This window comes from Calidris pugnax, unplaced genomic scaffold (assembly GCF_001431845.1).
Source record: "Calidris pugnax isolate Ruff unplaced genomic scaffold, ASM143184v1 scaffold23, whole genome shotgun sequence".
In the NCBI taxonomy this organism is placed as follows: domain Eukaryota; kingdom Metazoa; phylum Chordata; class Aves; order Charadriiformes; family Scolopacidae; genus Calidris; species Calidris pugnax.
In genome coordinates this window covers 3,042,473-3,055,251 of record NW_015090772.1, presented here as the reverse complement: position 1 = coordinate 3,055,251, position 12,779 = coordinate 3,042,473, and the positions used below count along the sequence as shown (strand labels likewise).

Sequence of the window (12,779 nt, the reverse complement as noted above, 5' to 3'; positions counted from 1 at the left end):
AGGAAAGACTTCAAGACAGGTAAGGTAAAAGGTAAAAGACAGTCCCTAACTCGATGTTCTTCATTTTCCAAACACCTGAGTGGGATACACTCAGCTCTGCAGACAGTAACTCGCAGGTACAACACATCATGCATTGAGAAAAGCAGAAAGTATTCAGGAAAATAAAGTCCTGAGCATCTTTCCTCAGCCAGAACATTCAAGGGGAAAAATCCTCCCCTTGTCTTGCCGGCTAATGAACTACTCAAAGAGACAATGAGAAACACCACGGAAGAACCCATGAGAAAATTGAATTGCTTTTATCTTCAGAGCACTACTTCGTGCTGTGAAACCAGGGGTTTTTGAAGAATAAGATCAAAGGAGAAGACAAAGTAGCTGCTCACCTAGGACATGAAGAAGAGAAATAAAAACCAAGTCTGGAAGGAATCTCAGAAGCTTATCGGGTCTACATTTTGCCTAAGGCATGCTTCAGTTACTCTCAACTATTTTTTTGCATTTCTCTCCAAAGATCTCCAAACTATCCATTCTGGTGCTGTTTCTCCTCACATGAGAAAGATTTTATAATGTCTAACAAACCAGGTATGCTGCCATTTAAGTCATTATTCATCTAATTACTCATGTTTCCTTTCACATTTCTTTAAGGCACCTTGGGTTGGGTTTGGGTTTGTTTTTTTTTTTCCATAGAGTCCTTAGATTTCTTTAAGGCACCTTGGGTTGGGTTTGGGTTTTTTTTTTTTTTTTTCCATAGAGTCCTCGTGTGTTTTGTTTCCTGGATCCACCATTGTCAAACGTAGCATAGAAACCTTTCCATGAAGGATCAAGCAACGTCCTTAAAGCAGTAATGAATTTTTTCCCCATCATTCCAACTAAAAATCTTTTCCATAAAGTGATTAGCATCACTGCCTTTTACGTACATACGCCTTCCTCCCCCTCAGCATTCAAGCACTTGCTATTTCCACAGCCTTCAGCCTGGTCAGCTAAACCAGCCAACCTTTTAGAGTCAGCTCCTATAAGACATCTCCCTCATCACTGCAGAAGTCTCACCCTCCGCACTCATCCTACCTAATCAGTCCACAAGTCATTGCACAGGTAACTAAAATTATACCATGTTCTAGAGGATGTCTCAGAAATGCAGAAAAATGGCCTTAACAACAGTTAAACTGAAAATATCTTTCCAGATATAGCCAAGCTTAACATCTGACTTTTTTATGCCTACGTTGCACAATCCCTTTTATCTTTTCTCATAGGTTAGATAATTGCCTACAGAAGAAATTCTTGCCAGTGGTCTTAAATGAACACTGTTACACTTCGTATCACTGAGTAAAATTTTATTTCTATTTCTCTAATCCAAAAGGTCATCCAATACATGAATGACACGGCGATTCTTTTATTGACGCCTCCCAAATTTGTTTCATCAGAAGATTCCATCAGCATACGTTCACTCTTTTACATCACCACCACTAATATTTTGAAGGTCTTAGAATCACCGAATGGTTAGAGTTGGAAGGGACCTTCAAGACCATCCAGTTCCAACCCCCTGCCCTGGGCAGGGACACCTCCCACCAGACCACATTGCTCCAAGCCCCATCCAGCCTGGCCTTGAACCCCTCCAGGGATGGGGCAGCCACAGCTTCTTTGGACAACCTGTTCCAGGCTCTCACCACCCTCACAGCAAAGAATTTCTTTCTGGTATCTCATCTAAATCTCCCCTATTTCAATTTGAAACCATTACCCCTCTTCCTATCACCCATGCCTGCCTTTTGAAGAACGTCCCACCGTGTTACCAACGACAGGCCCCTGCTTTGTTTACAACCATATGCTAATTAAAATGTTTTTTGCTTCCTGCTAACCTTCTTACTACGTGAGAAAACAGTTAATTACTGAGCTTCTTACTGTATGAGAGAATAGTTAGTCACAGAGCTGACAGTGATATGGATGGGATAAGAAGACTTCAAGGCTCTCTCATGTCTCTCATGCCCAAGCATGTCCTCCTATATCAATCAGGACAGAGCCATGGCTACTTCAAGGAACATCCTTATCATCCTCAAGAAGCCAGCAAACCTACAGTAACTTTTACTGTCCTGAGATGACTCAATATCTTAAAAAAAAAAAAAAAAAGTGAGGAAGGGTATCCCTACCCAAATGACCACCAAGGAGCACACACCTGCACAGAAGTGTTTTGTCGATGCTGCAACATTTAATACACATCTTTAGTCCTTGTTAAGCAGCAGAAGAATAGGATTGGAGTTCAGATCTGTGGGCTAGTCCCAGTTCAGCTTCTGTTGGATGCTCCTTTACATGCTCAAAGTTTTCCAGCTCCAGCTTTAAGAAAGCAAGATAAGATTTGCAGGGATGCTGGATATTTAGGTGCCAGTGATGGCTGTGGGAGCTGACAGTCTTCAATATCTCCTAAAACTAGAGTGAGCAGCAGATATCTGAAAGAGATCAGCTTGAAGTGGACAACTATAGTTTCAAATTTGATCTCCTTGGTTCTTCCATACGCCACAATCTCTGTGTGCACAGCCCTGCCATGACTTTTGCGTACCCCATTGTTCTCCTGGTGTTTGTCACCATTTCTTTCTTTGCCACCAGCTGCTTTTCCCCCTCCCATGACAGTGACCCCCATCTCTGTTCTCATCCCCCACAAGCTGGAGGCTCTATATCCAATCCATTTTCTCTAAGCCAGGGCCCACATTTTCCTTTAGTTTTGGCCTCGAGGGCACAAAGTCTTCTGCTCATCTCACCCTAGGAGTTACCAGACTCAGAAGCTGGGATAGCAATGGTTTTCTATCGCACAGGAACTGAGAATAGATTCATACAAACCAAAAAAAAAACCACATTGAGCTTCAAAAGCTTCTTCAAAGCACTAGTTCTACTATCATGCTTACTGTCCCCAAATGTCCCTTCCCATCTATTTACTAAAAACTCCTTACAAACACAACAGCACTGACACAGCAGTCATTTTTCCTCACTTGCCAGTAAGGAAAACAACTATCAGAACCCAGAAAGCCTCCTCCCAAAACCACAAGGGAGCTGTGTAACGTTGAGCCCTACACCACGGAGCTGAGCTCTGTGGCTCAGACTGCACAGAGAGCTCCAGCTTCCCCCAGCAGTGTTTAAAACCACCCTGTCTATAACTGTGGCTACTGTAATATATTCAGTGTGTATCTGTCAGGCCAACAGCAAAGTAACCAATCACGTAAGATATGAAGTATACAATTTTACCTAAGGAGATAGAAAATTGCCTGCTAACCTAGAGTAAACGATAAATCAAGACAATGATTGTAGTGAATGTGCACATGCTCTGTTTCCAGAGGGGGGAAAATACACATTATTCATTAATATAAATATATGCCATGGTTTAGCCAGATCGTGCTCCGCTCCCCAACAGTTTCAGGCAAGACCACAACTCCAATTGGTCTGTTTAAGAGATTCTGTTGAAGAGATTCTGCATAATTCTGTTTAAGAGATTCTGCACCCCCTACTCACAGATGAAAGGAGTTCAAGCAACAAAAACACACGGCCCTACAATTAAATACCACAGAGTCCTGTCTCAGATTTATTGGGCTCATCAGTCCACGTTATTACTGACACTATACAGGTCTGCCACAGATCCATTAGACAATGCCTGTTCATCCAAGATAGCATTAAAACTTAGGTTTTAATTATGGTATGTCACACAAAACTACATGCTTCAACCTCAGGTAGTTACTACTTCCAATTAACCCTAAAAAAAAAAACAACAGAACAAAAAAAACCCCCAAGCTCCATAGCCTTGAAGGAAATGGCCAGAAGACCAAATAAGAGAAGCTGCTGATCATAGGACGTACTACAACAGAGGCACTCACCCACTTTCAGTGTAGCACCATGCAAAAATACTCACAATAAATCCAAGTTTTTTATAGTCTCGCGTATACATAGATTTGCGCTTCTCAATGCTGCCACTACTGTTGTTTGGTTCAGATTCTACATCAAACGCAATTCTTCGGAGTTCAAATATGATATCCCGTTGAGCCTATGATAAAACAAGTTCAAAAAATTGGTTAAAAGAACTCACTTCTCACTTTTATAACCAATCCCACAAAGAGCCCTGGCAGAGGCTGCCCAGGGAGGTGGTGGAGTCTCCTTCTCTGGAGACATTCAAACCCACCTGGACACCTTCCTGTGCAACCTGCTCTGGGTGGACCTGCTTTGGCAGGGGGTTGGAGGAGATGATCTCCAGAGGTCCCTTCCAACCCCACAGCATTCTGTAATTTCTACCAACCAGAAAACATAACCCAATTTCACAGACAGACAGAGAGATAATAAATGAATTACTCATGTAAGCATTCCCAGCAGTGTCTTTTCCTCCATAACGAGCTTTAGGCACAGCAATGAGCAGTTGTCCTCTTCCTGCTCTGACCAGATAGTGCCAGGTGCTTACCTGATCCTGTGGGTCCATTTTTGTCATCATTCTGTCTTCCAGAAGGTTAAAGGTAAGCACTTGCAGAACATAAAGCTGGTGTGCCATTTCGTTATTGATGGCCCTCTGTGCCCTGATAACATGCTGCAAAGAAAGAGACGCCAGTGAATGCTGCCTTATGAAAAAAGATGACATCAGGTGTTTCCATTTCTGTAAGCGTGCATTTGCTATGCAAATTGGGAATATGTCCACTCCAGAAAGAAGGAAATCAAATCGGGACTAATGTCACTGATTTAGATACTATATAGTACCTAAAGTAACTTTATCGGACAGGACTTTGTAGTAATAGACCAAAGCTTTTTTCTTAAAGCCACTAGATGGAGCCTATGTATATGATGAAAAGTGGCATTAAAAAAAAAATAATTTAAAAATCAGTACCGAGAAGTGACTTCAATGAAAAATTAACTCTTTAGCAAAAGCAAAAACAAACCAAACAAAAAAAAAAAGCATATTTATAAACATTAAGAGAGCAGAGTCAACGTGACACCACAACCCTACCTCTACCAGACAAGACTGCTCGTTATGAGTAAGACTGCTTAGAAATACATTAGCATACACTGCCCCCCCCACGCAGAATTGTCCCTTTCAGAAAGCTGATACCAAACTGATGGACAACTTCAAAATTCCTCACGTGCCAGAAAACACAGAGTGGTTCTGTAGGGGAAACAGAGCCAGGCCGCTGAACGCAGCAGGGCATACGCGAGGGAAGTCATCAAGTAGGAGAAGGATCCAGCAATTGATATTGCACAATTCCAGAGAATTAAAAAAAAAAAAAAAATGTAAAAGAATCGGTCTGTCAAAAGACACTGGGGCATTTTACGATAATAACTGAACACCTAAGAATATTCTCCATATGCTACGAGTCTAATTTCTTATGAACACAAGCGGTGTAAAAACATGCCTTCTGAAATAAGTTCTGGGTTTTTGTACACATCATTGAAATTATGACAATGAATAAGAGCGAGGTGTTGGCTGGTTGTTGGCTGGTTTGTTTTACACTCCCTTGTATCTCCTAACAGGAAAAGAGCACGTCTCCTTGTTCCCTTGAAGATTTTTTACTCCAAGGTAAAAGACAAAAAATCGCTCTGATTTTCTGTGATAGCACTCATTAATTTCATTCTGAGCTATATTTCACATTATTTCACTACATCTTTCCACGCAAGTGGTGACAAACTTTATATTAAGGCAGAATAATCCGAAAAAACAGAGAGGTTCATGTTGCAAGATGGAAAGCCTCGTGTGGCTTGCTCAGCTCTCATCAGCTCTGAACTTTAACACAGAGCACTTGCTATAAATTCCTCAGACAATCCCTCATCTGCAGGATAAAGTTCACATTCTCCATGGGAAGAAAATGCTTGAGATATTATCCTTTTATTCAGTATTATATTTTCATGAAGAAACCACAATTTGAGTGGGAAAATACCCTTTCTGATCATCAGTTTCATTGAACCCAGTCAACAAAGGAACCTTTATTTTGCATACTACATGCTTCACAACATACCAAAATTCAAGTGCAATTAAAATATATTAAGATAAAACCTCTGAACACCAGAACTGGAGTCACTTTTTCCTCTCTGCTATTATACATATATATTTTTTTATATATAAATTATATACTTACAGTTAAGATGATGGAGCGAAGCTGCTTTTGTGCCAAAATGTTTGCCATTTCCTGATTTAGTTTAAAAAAAAAATATTAAAAATTAGCCAGAAGCAGATATTTTAGAGCCATACCTAGAAGAACACTGACTTAAAAGGTTCTAGTTTTAAGTTTATGCAACGTTACTTCTAAAGGAAGTGAAGCAGCATCTCAGCTATATGACTCTATGCATTATTTTGGGGGTCACAAATTCAGATCACTCTACTAAGAGAAAAAGGGCAAAGAAATGAAAAGCAGCCTCAAGCTGAGGACTTTGGTGATCCACAGCCAGCAATGAAAGACCTCTGGAGAGACCTCTGTGGGTTAAACAGATTATTTACACACTCTTGTTCAAGAATAACCTTCCCCCCCCAACAAACAACACAGGGGGAAGCGTGGAATGGAAGCCAACCAGGACTTTGAAAAAAGACATCAGAGAACATGCTTATTTACATTACTATTTTGGCTGTTTTAAAGTCAAGTGCTCTACCTTTCATTCAATATATCAGCCTACAACTCAATAGAGTTTCTTCACAGCAAATAATACTTCTCCCCCATATTTCAGTAGCAAAATTGACATTGGTCTAAAATTAACTTCTCTTTCTACACCTGTCTGAAGTCACTATCAAGGAGAATATGCTTTTACTGTCATTCCTAAGCAGCTACTCCCAGCTGTCCATGCTGCAAACTATAGAATCATAGAATGGTCCAGGTTGGAAGGGACCTTTCAGATCATCTAGTCCAACCATCAACCTCACTCTGATCAAAACCATCACCAAACCATGTCTCGAAGCACTAGGTCACCCCGCCTTTTCAGTATCTCCAGGGATGGGGCCTCAACCACTGCCCTGGGCAGCCCAGGCCAATGCTGTCCTAAAATGCATAGGAGGGAATATTTTATACTTACTAAGCATGAGAGTCAAATCTTAATCATACCTACAAGTCCATACCTCATTTAAGTTCCATGATCTTTTCCATCAATATAGAAATATAGGCATGTATGTGGACACGTGCTGGCATATGCAAATGCATGCAACTGATAGCAGTTATCATCATGTAATTATTTTTAAATTCTTGTTTTCAAAATGCACTCTTTAAGGATGGAATAACATATTGTACTGCATCCAGCTTTGGAGTCCTCAGCACAGGAAGGACATGGACCTGTTGGAATGGCTCCAGTTGAGGACCATGAGGATGCTCAGAGGGCTGGAGCACCTCTGCTGTGAGGACAGGCTGAGAGAGCTGGGGTTGTTCAGCCTGGAGAAGAGAAGGCTCCAGGGAGACCTTATATTGGCCTTCCAGTACCTGAAGGGGCTACAGGAGAGATGGGGAGGGACTCTTGGTCAGGGAGTAGAGCCATAGGATCAGTTGTAATGGTTTTAAACTGAAAGAGGGGAGATTTAGATGAGATACCAGAAAGAAATTCTTTGCTGTGAGGGTGGTGAGACACTGGAACAGGTTGCCCAGAGAAGCTGTGGCTGCCCCATCCCTGAAGAGCTTCAAGGCCAGGCTGGATGGGGCTTGGAGCAACCTGGTCTGGTGGTGTCATCCAGGAAGGTGTCCCTGCCCAGGGCAGGGGAGTTGGAACTCGATCTTTAAGGTGACTTCCAACCCAAGTCATTCTATGATTGTACACTGCTATTTAGACACTGTTTAGATGCACACAAAGGGGTAATGTCCGGAATTAGTAGATCACTGACTGGAAACAGAGTTGTGTATCACAGACTCACATAACACAGCCCAACAAATCACATCACTGCTGACACGTGCTTAAGGACATCTTTAGGATGCGCTGTGATTCTGTGCAGTTGGCACCACATCAAAAACATTGTTCACCTTCAGGAGAAATACATTTTTAAAAACTCTTGCTGATGTTTGTGAGAGTTGAAGAATAATATATAGAGTATGTACTGGTTACTTTTATATGGTGAGGGGCCTGGAACATCTCTCTGATGAGGAAAGGCTGAGGGACTTGGGGCTTTTTAGTCTGGAGAAGACTGAGGGGGGATCTGATCAACACCTATAAATACTTCAAGGGTGGGTGTCAGGAGGATGGGGCCAGTCTTTTTTCAGTGGTGCCCAGGGACAGGACAAGAGGAAATGGGCACAAACTGGAACATAAGAAGTTCCAACTCAACATGATGAGGAACTTGTTGACTTTGAGGGTGGCAGAGCCCTGGCAGAGGCTGCCCAGGGAGGTGGTGGAGTCTCCTTCTCTGGAGACATTCAAACCCCGCCTGGACCCATTTCTGTGGGACCTGCTCTGGGTGGACCTGCTCTGGCAGAGGGTTGGACTAGATGATCTCCAGAGATCCCTTCCAACCCCGTATCATTCTGTGATATAACAAACAAGAAACTAGAAAACAGCAAAGGCCGTTACATAAAACATCCAAAGAATTGGATTGCTGAAACGTGCCTGTAGAAACAACGTAAATAAAGCAAGTGTTAAGGGTGAGAACTTGCTTGCAGAAATAAAATAATTCTAATTGTGAGACAGGAGGCAGCCGTGGATATCAACTGTTTTCTTTATACCAGATAACGGCTACTGCAACGGAACACGGGAATGATAAGGAAGGAAGAAAGGAGCAAAGACAAGAGAAATTCCACTTTAGTTTGTGGGCTTTTTCTGGCTGAGCAGGTTTCAATTGCACGGAACAGCAAAGGAATGAACGATCCAGAGCCTTCCATCTCTTCTGGAAAGGCACAACTGAGCTGCAGGGGGAGTGCCAGGCACAGGAGAGACTTCATGTCACAGGGAACAGACTGGCTGGTTTTGTCACAGTATAATTTATTCGCTGCCAAAAGATGGACAAGTAAAGAACATCAGGTATTCCTTTCTGCATTCAAGGCAAAAAAGGGGGAATTCCTTTATTCTATTTTTTGGAGAGTATTATCTCTATAATATTATATTATCTCTATATATTACAGATATTACATATCTCTATAATATTATATATGAGCTGCCTATTCTAAAGTATTGTCATAACAGATGAGAATAAGAATTATTTGACAAAATCTGCCATTTCATTTCTCGTAGCAACTTGCCTGCAAAAACGTAGATGATTGCCAAAAAAAGTGTTTTAAACATCCACAGTATCTTTTAAAAGCCCAAACTTTCAGCTCTCTTCTGATACTTTTTTTTTTTTTTTAAATAACCTAGGTTTCTCTAGATGATTTGGTCCTTGACAGCGGCAGAGGAAGCAAAGCAACCGGGAAGTCCTCATTAAAAAGAAAAACCTTGAACTTTTTGGCTTTCTGCAATACAGTAATAGAAAAAAAAAAAAAAAAAAAAAAAAAAAAAAAAAAAGTAAAAAAGGAGAGGAAGGAATTCAGAAACCAGCACCAATTTTAATCCTTTTCTTAATCGCAGTGCAGGCATCCACATCGTGCTGGTCCTCCTAAAATGGCAGGACCCAGTGCTTGGCCTTGTTGAAACTCATCCCATTGGCCTTGGCCCATCCATCCAGCCTCTCCAGATCCCTCTGCAAAGCCTTTCTGCCCTCCAGCAGGTCGACACTCCCACCCAACTTGGTGTCATCTGTGAACTGACTGAGGGTGCACTCGATCCCCTCATCCAGATCATTGAGAAAGATGTTAAAGAGAACGGGTCCCAGTACCCAGCCCTGTGGGACACCACTCGTGACCGGTCAGCAACTGGATTTGATTCCATTCACCACCACTCTCTGGGCCCGGCCTCCAGCCAGTTTTTAACCCAGTGGAGAGTCCTCCCATCCAAGCCATGGGCAGCCAGTTTCTCCAGGAGGATACTGTGGGAGACTGTATCCAAGGCCTTACTAAAGTCCAGGTAAACAACATCCACAGCCTTTCCTTCATCCAGCAAGCGGGTCACTTTGTCATAGAAGGAGAGCAGGTTCGTCAAGCAGGACCTGCCCCTCATGAACCCGTGCTGGCTGGGCCAGATCGCATGGGTGTCCTTCATGTGCTGCATAATGGCACTCGGGATGATCTGTTCCATGGCCTTCCCAGGCACCGAGGTCAGACTGACAGGCCTGGTGTTCCCCGGATCATCCTTCTGACCCTTCTTGTGGATGGGTGTCACATTTGCAAGGCGCCAGTCGGCTGGGACCTCCCCAGTTTGCCAGGAACTGGTAAATGGTGGAGAGTGGCTCCATGAGCACTTCCACCAGCTCCCTCAGTGCCCTCAGGGGATCCCATCTGGTTCCATAGACTTGTTTATATCCAGGCGTTGGAGCAGGTCCCTCACCACCTCCCTCTGGATTACGGGGGCTTCATTCTGCTCCCCACCCCTATCTGCTCACTCAGGGGTCTGGGTACTCGAGAACAACCAACTCTGCTACTAAAGACAGAGGCAAAGAAGGCATTCAGTACCTCAGCCTTCTCCTCATCATTTGTCACTATGAAGCTAATAGACACCTATCTTCTTCAATGTATGGTTTACTAATTAACCACAAGATAGATATAAAGAGAAGCCTAACTGATTCTGACTACTTATTGTGTTATTCAAGGCTGAAAGAAGTTTTCTGCAAGCGTCAGAGCTCTTAGCCTTCAAGGTAAAGCAGATCATCACATTCTGATGCTCAGAAGTTCACGACTAACAATTCTGTGTCACAGCAGCAGGTGCCACAGGTGACACGAAGCCTGCATGGTCTACTGCTGGTTAAATACAGTTTTACCTGCTGGGAATACCCTGGGGTACTGTCATATTCAGGAATACATACCCACTGATTGTTGTTAAAATATTACCTACATCTGACACTGTCTCTCGACTTCTAATATCACCAAAGCATACTTTGCACAGAAACACAAGCAGTAGCAACTATTTAAAAGTGTAAAAAATAAAATCTTTGTTTTGTTTTGTTTTTTTTTTACAAGGACCTATCATAGATTTAGGCCAAAACTGAAAGAAAGTTTTCATTTCAATTTTTTTTTTTATTAGGTGCCCTCTTCCCTTCATAACTGAAGAGTGTATTGGAGGGAGAAGGAAAAAAGGAATGGGGAAAAAAGGATTTTTTAAAAAATAAAATAATTAAACAATGGTTTAACTTTCCCCTGTTTGCAATTTTTAAAATATTTTTGAAGCAAAAAAAAGAACAATTACCCATAATGGCTTTGACGTTTGTTTAAACAATTTCCAGTATTTAGAAAGTCTTTGTCAGAGCTGATCAGCAGCTCTCAGCGAACTGTTAGTTCTGGACACTAACAGTGTGTCACCACAAGAACTATCATCGCTGTTCCTTGGTGACAGAAATGTTAAATAAATGAATGACTTAATCTGTTTTAACACAGGCTAATGACTTCATAAACATGGATAAAACTTCTCTATTTCAGAACATGTCACATTCCATCCTCATTTAACAGCAGCTCACAATCTTGAAGCATTTCTTTTTGAGACTTCCGATCTCTGGCATTAAAGTTAACTTAAAATAATACACTATTAAAGTCACAAAATGCTTACCTGACAAGATACTTCCATTTTCAAAAACAAAGCCATTTTTATTAAAATATCGGGGCAGGGCAGGGGGAGGAAGAGTTTACCAAAAAATAGCCTGGTTTTACAAGCTGTGCTGGCAAAAAGTTCAGTACAATAAATCCTACAGCCAGCCACAGTCGATATGGTTCATGTGAGGTTACAGGGAACTACAAAAGCAGGGAAGAATGCTTAATCCCCACTAATATTGGGGCAAGATGGAGGTAGCTCCATCAAAATTAATGATATAACAGCATGAAACAACAGAACGAGTTTGAATTAACTGCAGGAAAAGTGTGACTGGGGCAACCGCAGGTATGAATACGACACTTTTCCTACAGATACATAAATACAACATAGAGACCCAACTATGTAGAGACCCAACAACTTACCTGCCGCTTGTCATCCGGTGCTTTAAGGAAAAGTGCATTTATTACCGCAATGGTATATGTCTGGATCTCTTGGTCTGTCCTGTTTGGAATAAAATTATAAAATTAAATAGAAGAACATGAATACAAGCAAGCTCTAGAAATCGACCTTCCAGTTGCATTACTGCAGGCAGAAGTGGAGGGACCATTTGCATTTAATATTAACCATGTAGGAGTCAAAGTCGGTCATGACCAGGCTGTCTCTATTTTTAAGAGATGAGATGTTCCAGAGGGAGATTCAGCATTCAAGAAAGGCGGAATGAATCATACCCTTGAAGTGCCGTTGACCCTCCACTGATCATAGCAGGAGACCAGACAATCAGCTGCTTCTGCCAGATGCCCAAAAGCTACAGGTAGGAAGAAGAGTCTTTCCTAAAATGTTCTGGAGATGAATCTGCTGGTATTAACGGCTTCGCAGATGAGTGGAAGATGCTCCAGCTGGTAGGCTAGCCTAACTATACACTATACGCAATACATTACCTTATGCTACAAGATGCAGTTTCCATCCATTCAACCACCATGGTTCACCCTTTAAGAAAAAGCCTCTCCATTTTCAAATATACCTTCAGCAAAAGTTGACCATTTTTTGTCTTACAACACTTCCCAGAGGCTGGCAAGCAAAACCCACCCCCGCATTTCACCATAGAATCATAGAATTTCCCAGGCCGGAAGGGACCTCCAAGGGTCATCCAGTCCGACCTCCCCACAGTCAGCAGGGACACCCCCAACTAGACCAGGTTGCCCAGGGCCTCGTCGAGCCTCTCCTTGAATATCTCCAGGGATGGGGCCTCAACCACCTCCCTG

At 42.2% G+C, this 12,779-nt stretch overlaps 1 protein-coding gene across 7 annotated transcripts in view; it reads right to left on the bottom strand.

Annotated features, from left to right (window-relative positions):
- The window catches only part of ELMO1 (engulfment and cell motility 1), a 348,732-nt gene that overhangs the window by 207,701 nt on the left and 128,252 nt on the right, over positions 1–12,779 (bottom strand). For all 7 annotated transcript variants that reach the window (XM_014942223.1, XM_014942255.1, XM_014942230.1 and 4 more), the window contains 4 exons: positions 11,940–12,018; positions 6,081–6,131; positions 4,421–4,543; positions 3,881–4,012 (listed from right to left, as the gene is read on the bottom strand). In XM_014942223.1, the coding sequence (XP_014797709.1) occupies positions 3,881–4,012; positions 4,421–4,543; positions 6,081–6,131; positions 11,940–12,018 (385 nt within the window). The remainder of the gene's footprint in view (positions 1–3,880; positions 4,013–4,420; positions 4,544–6,080; positions 6,132–11,939; positions 12,019–12,779) is intronic.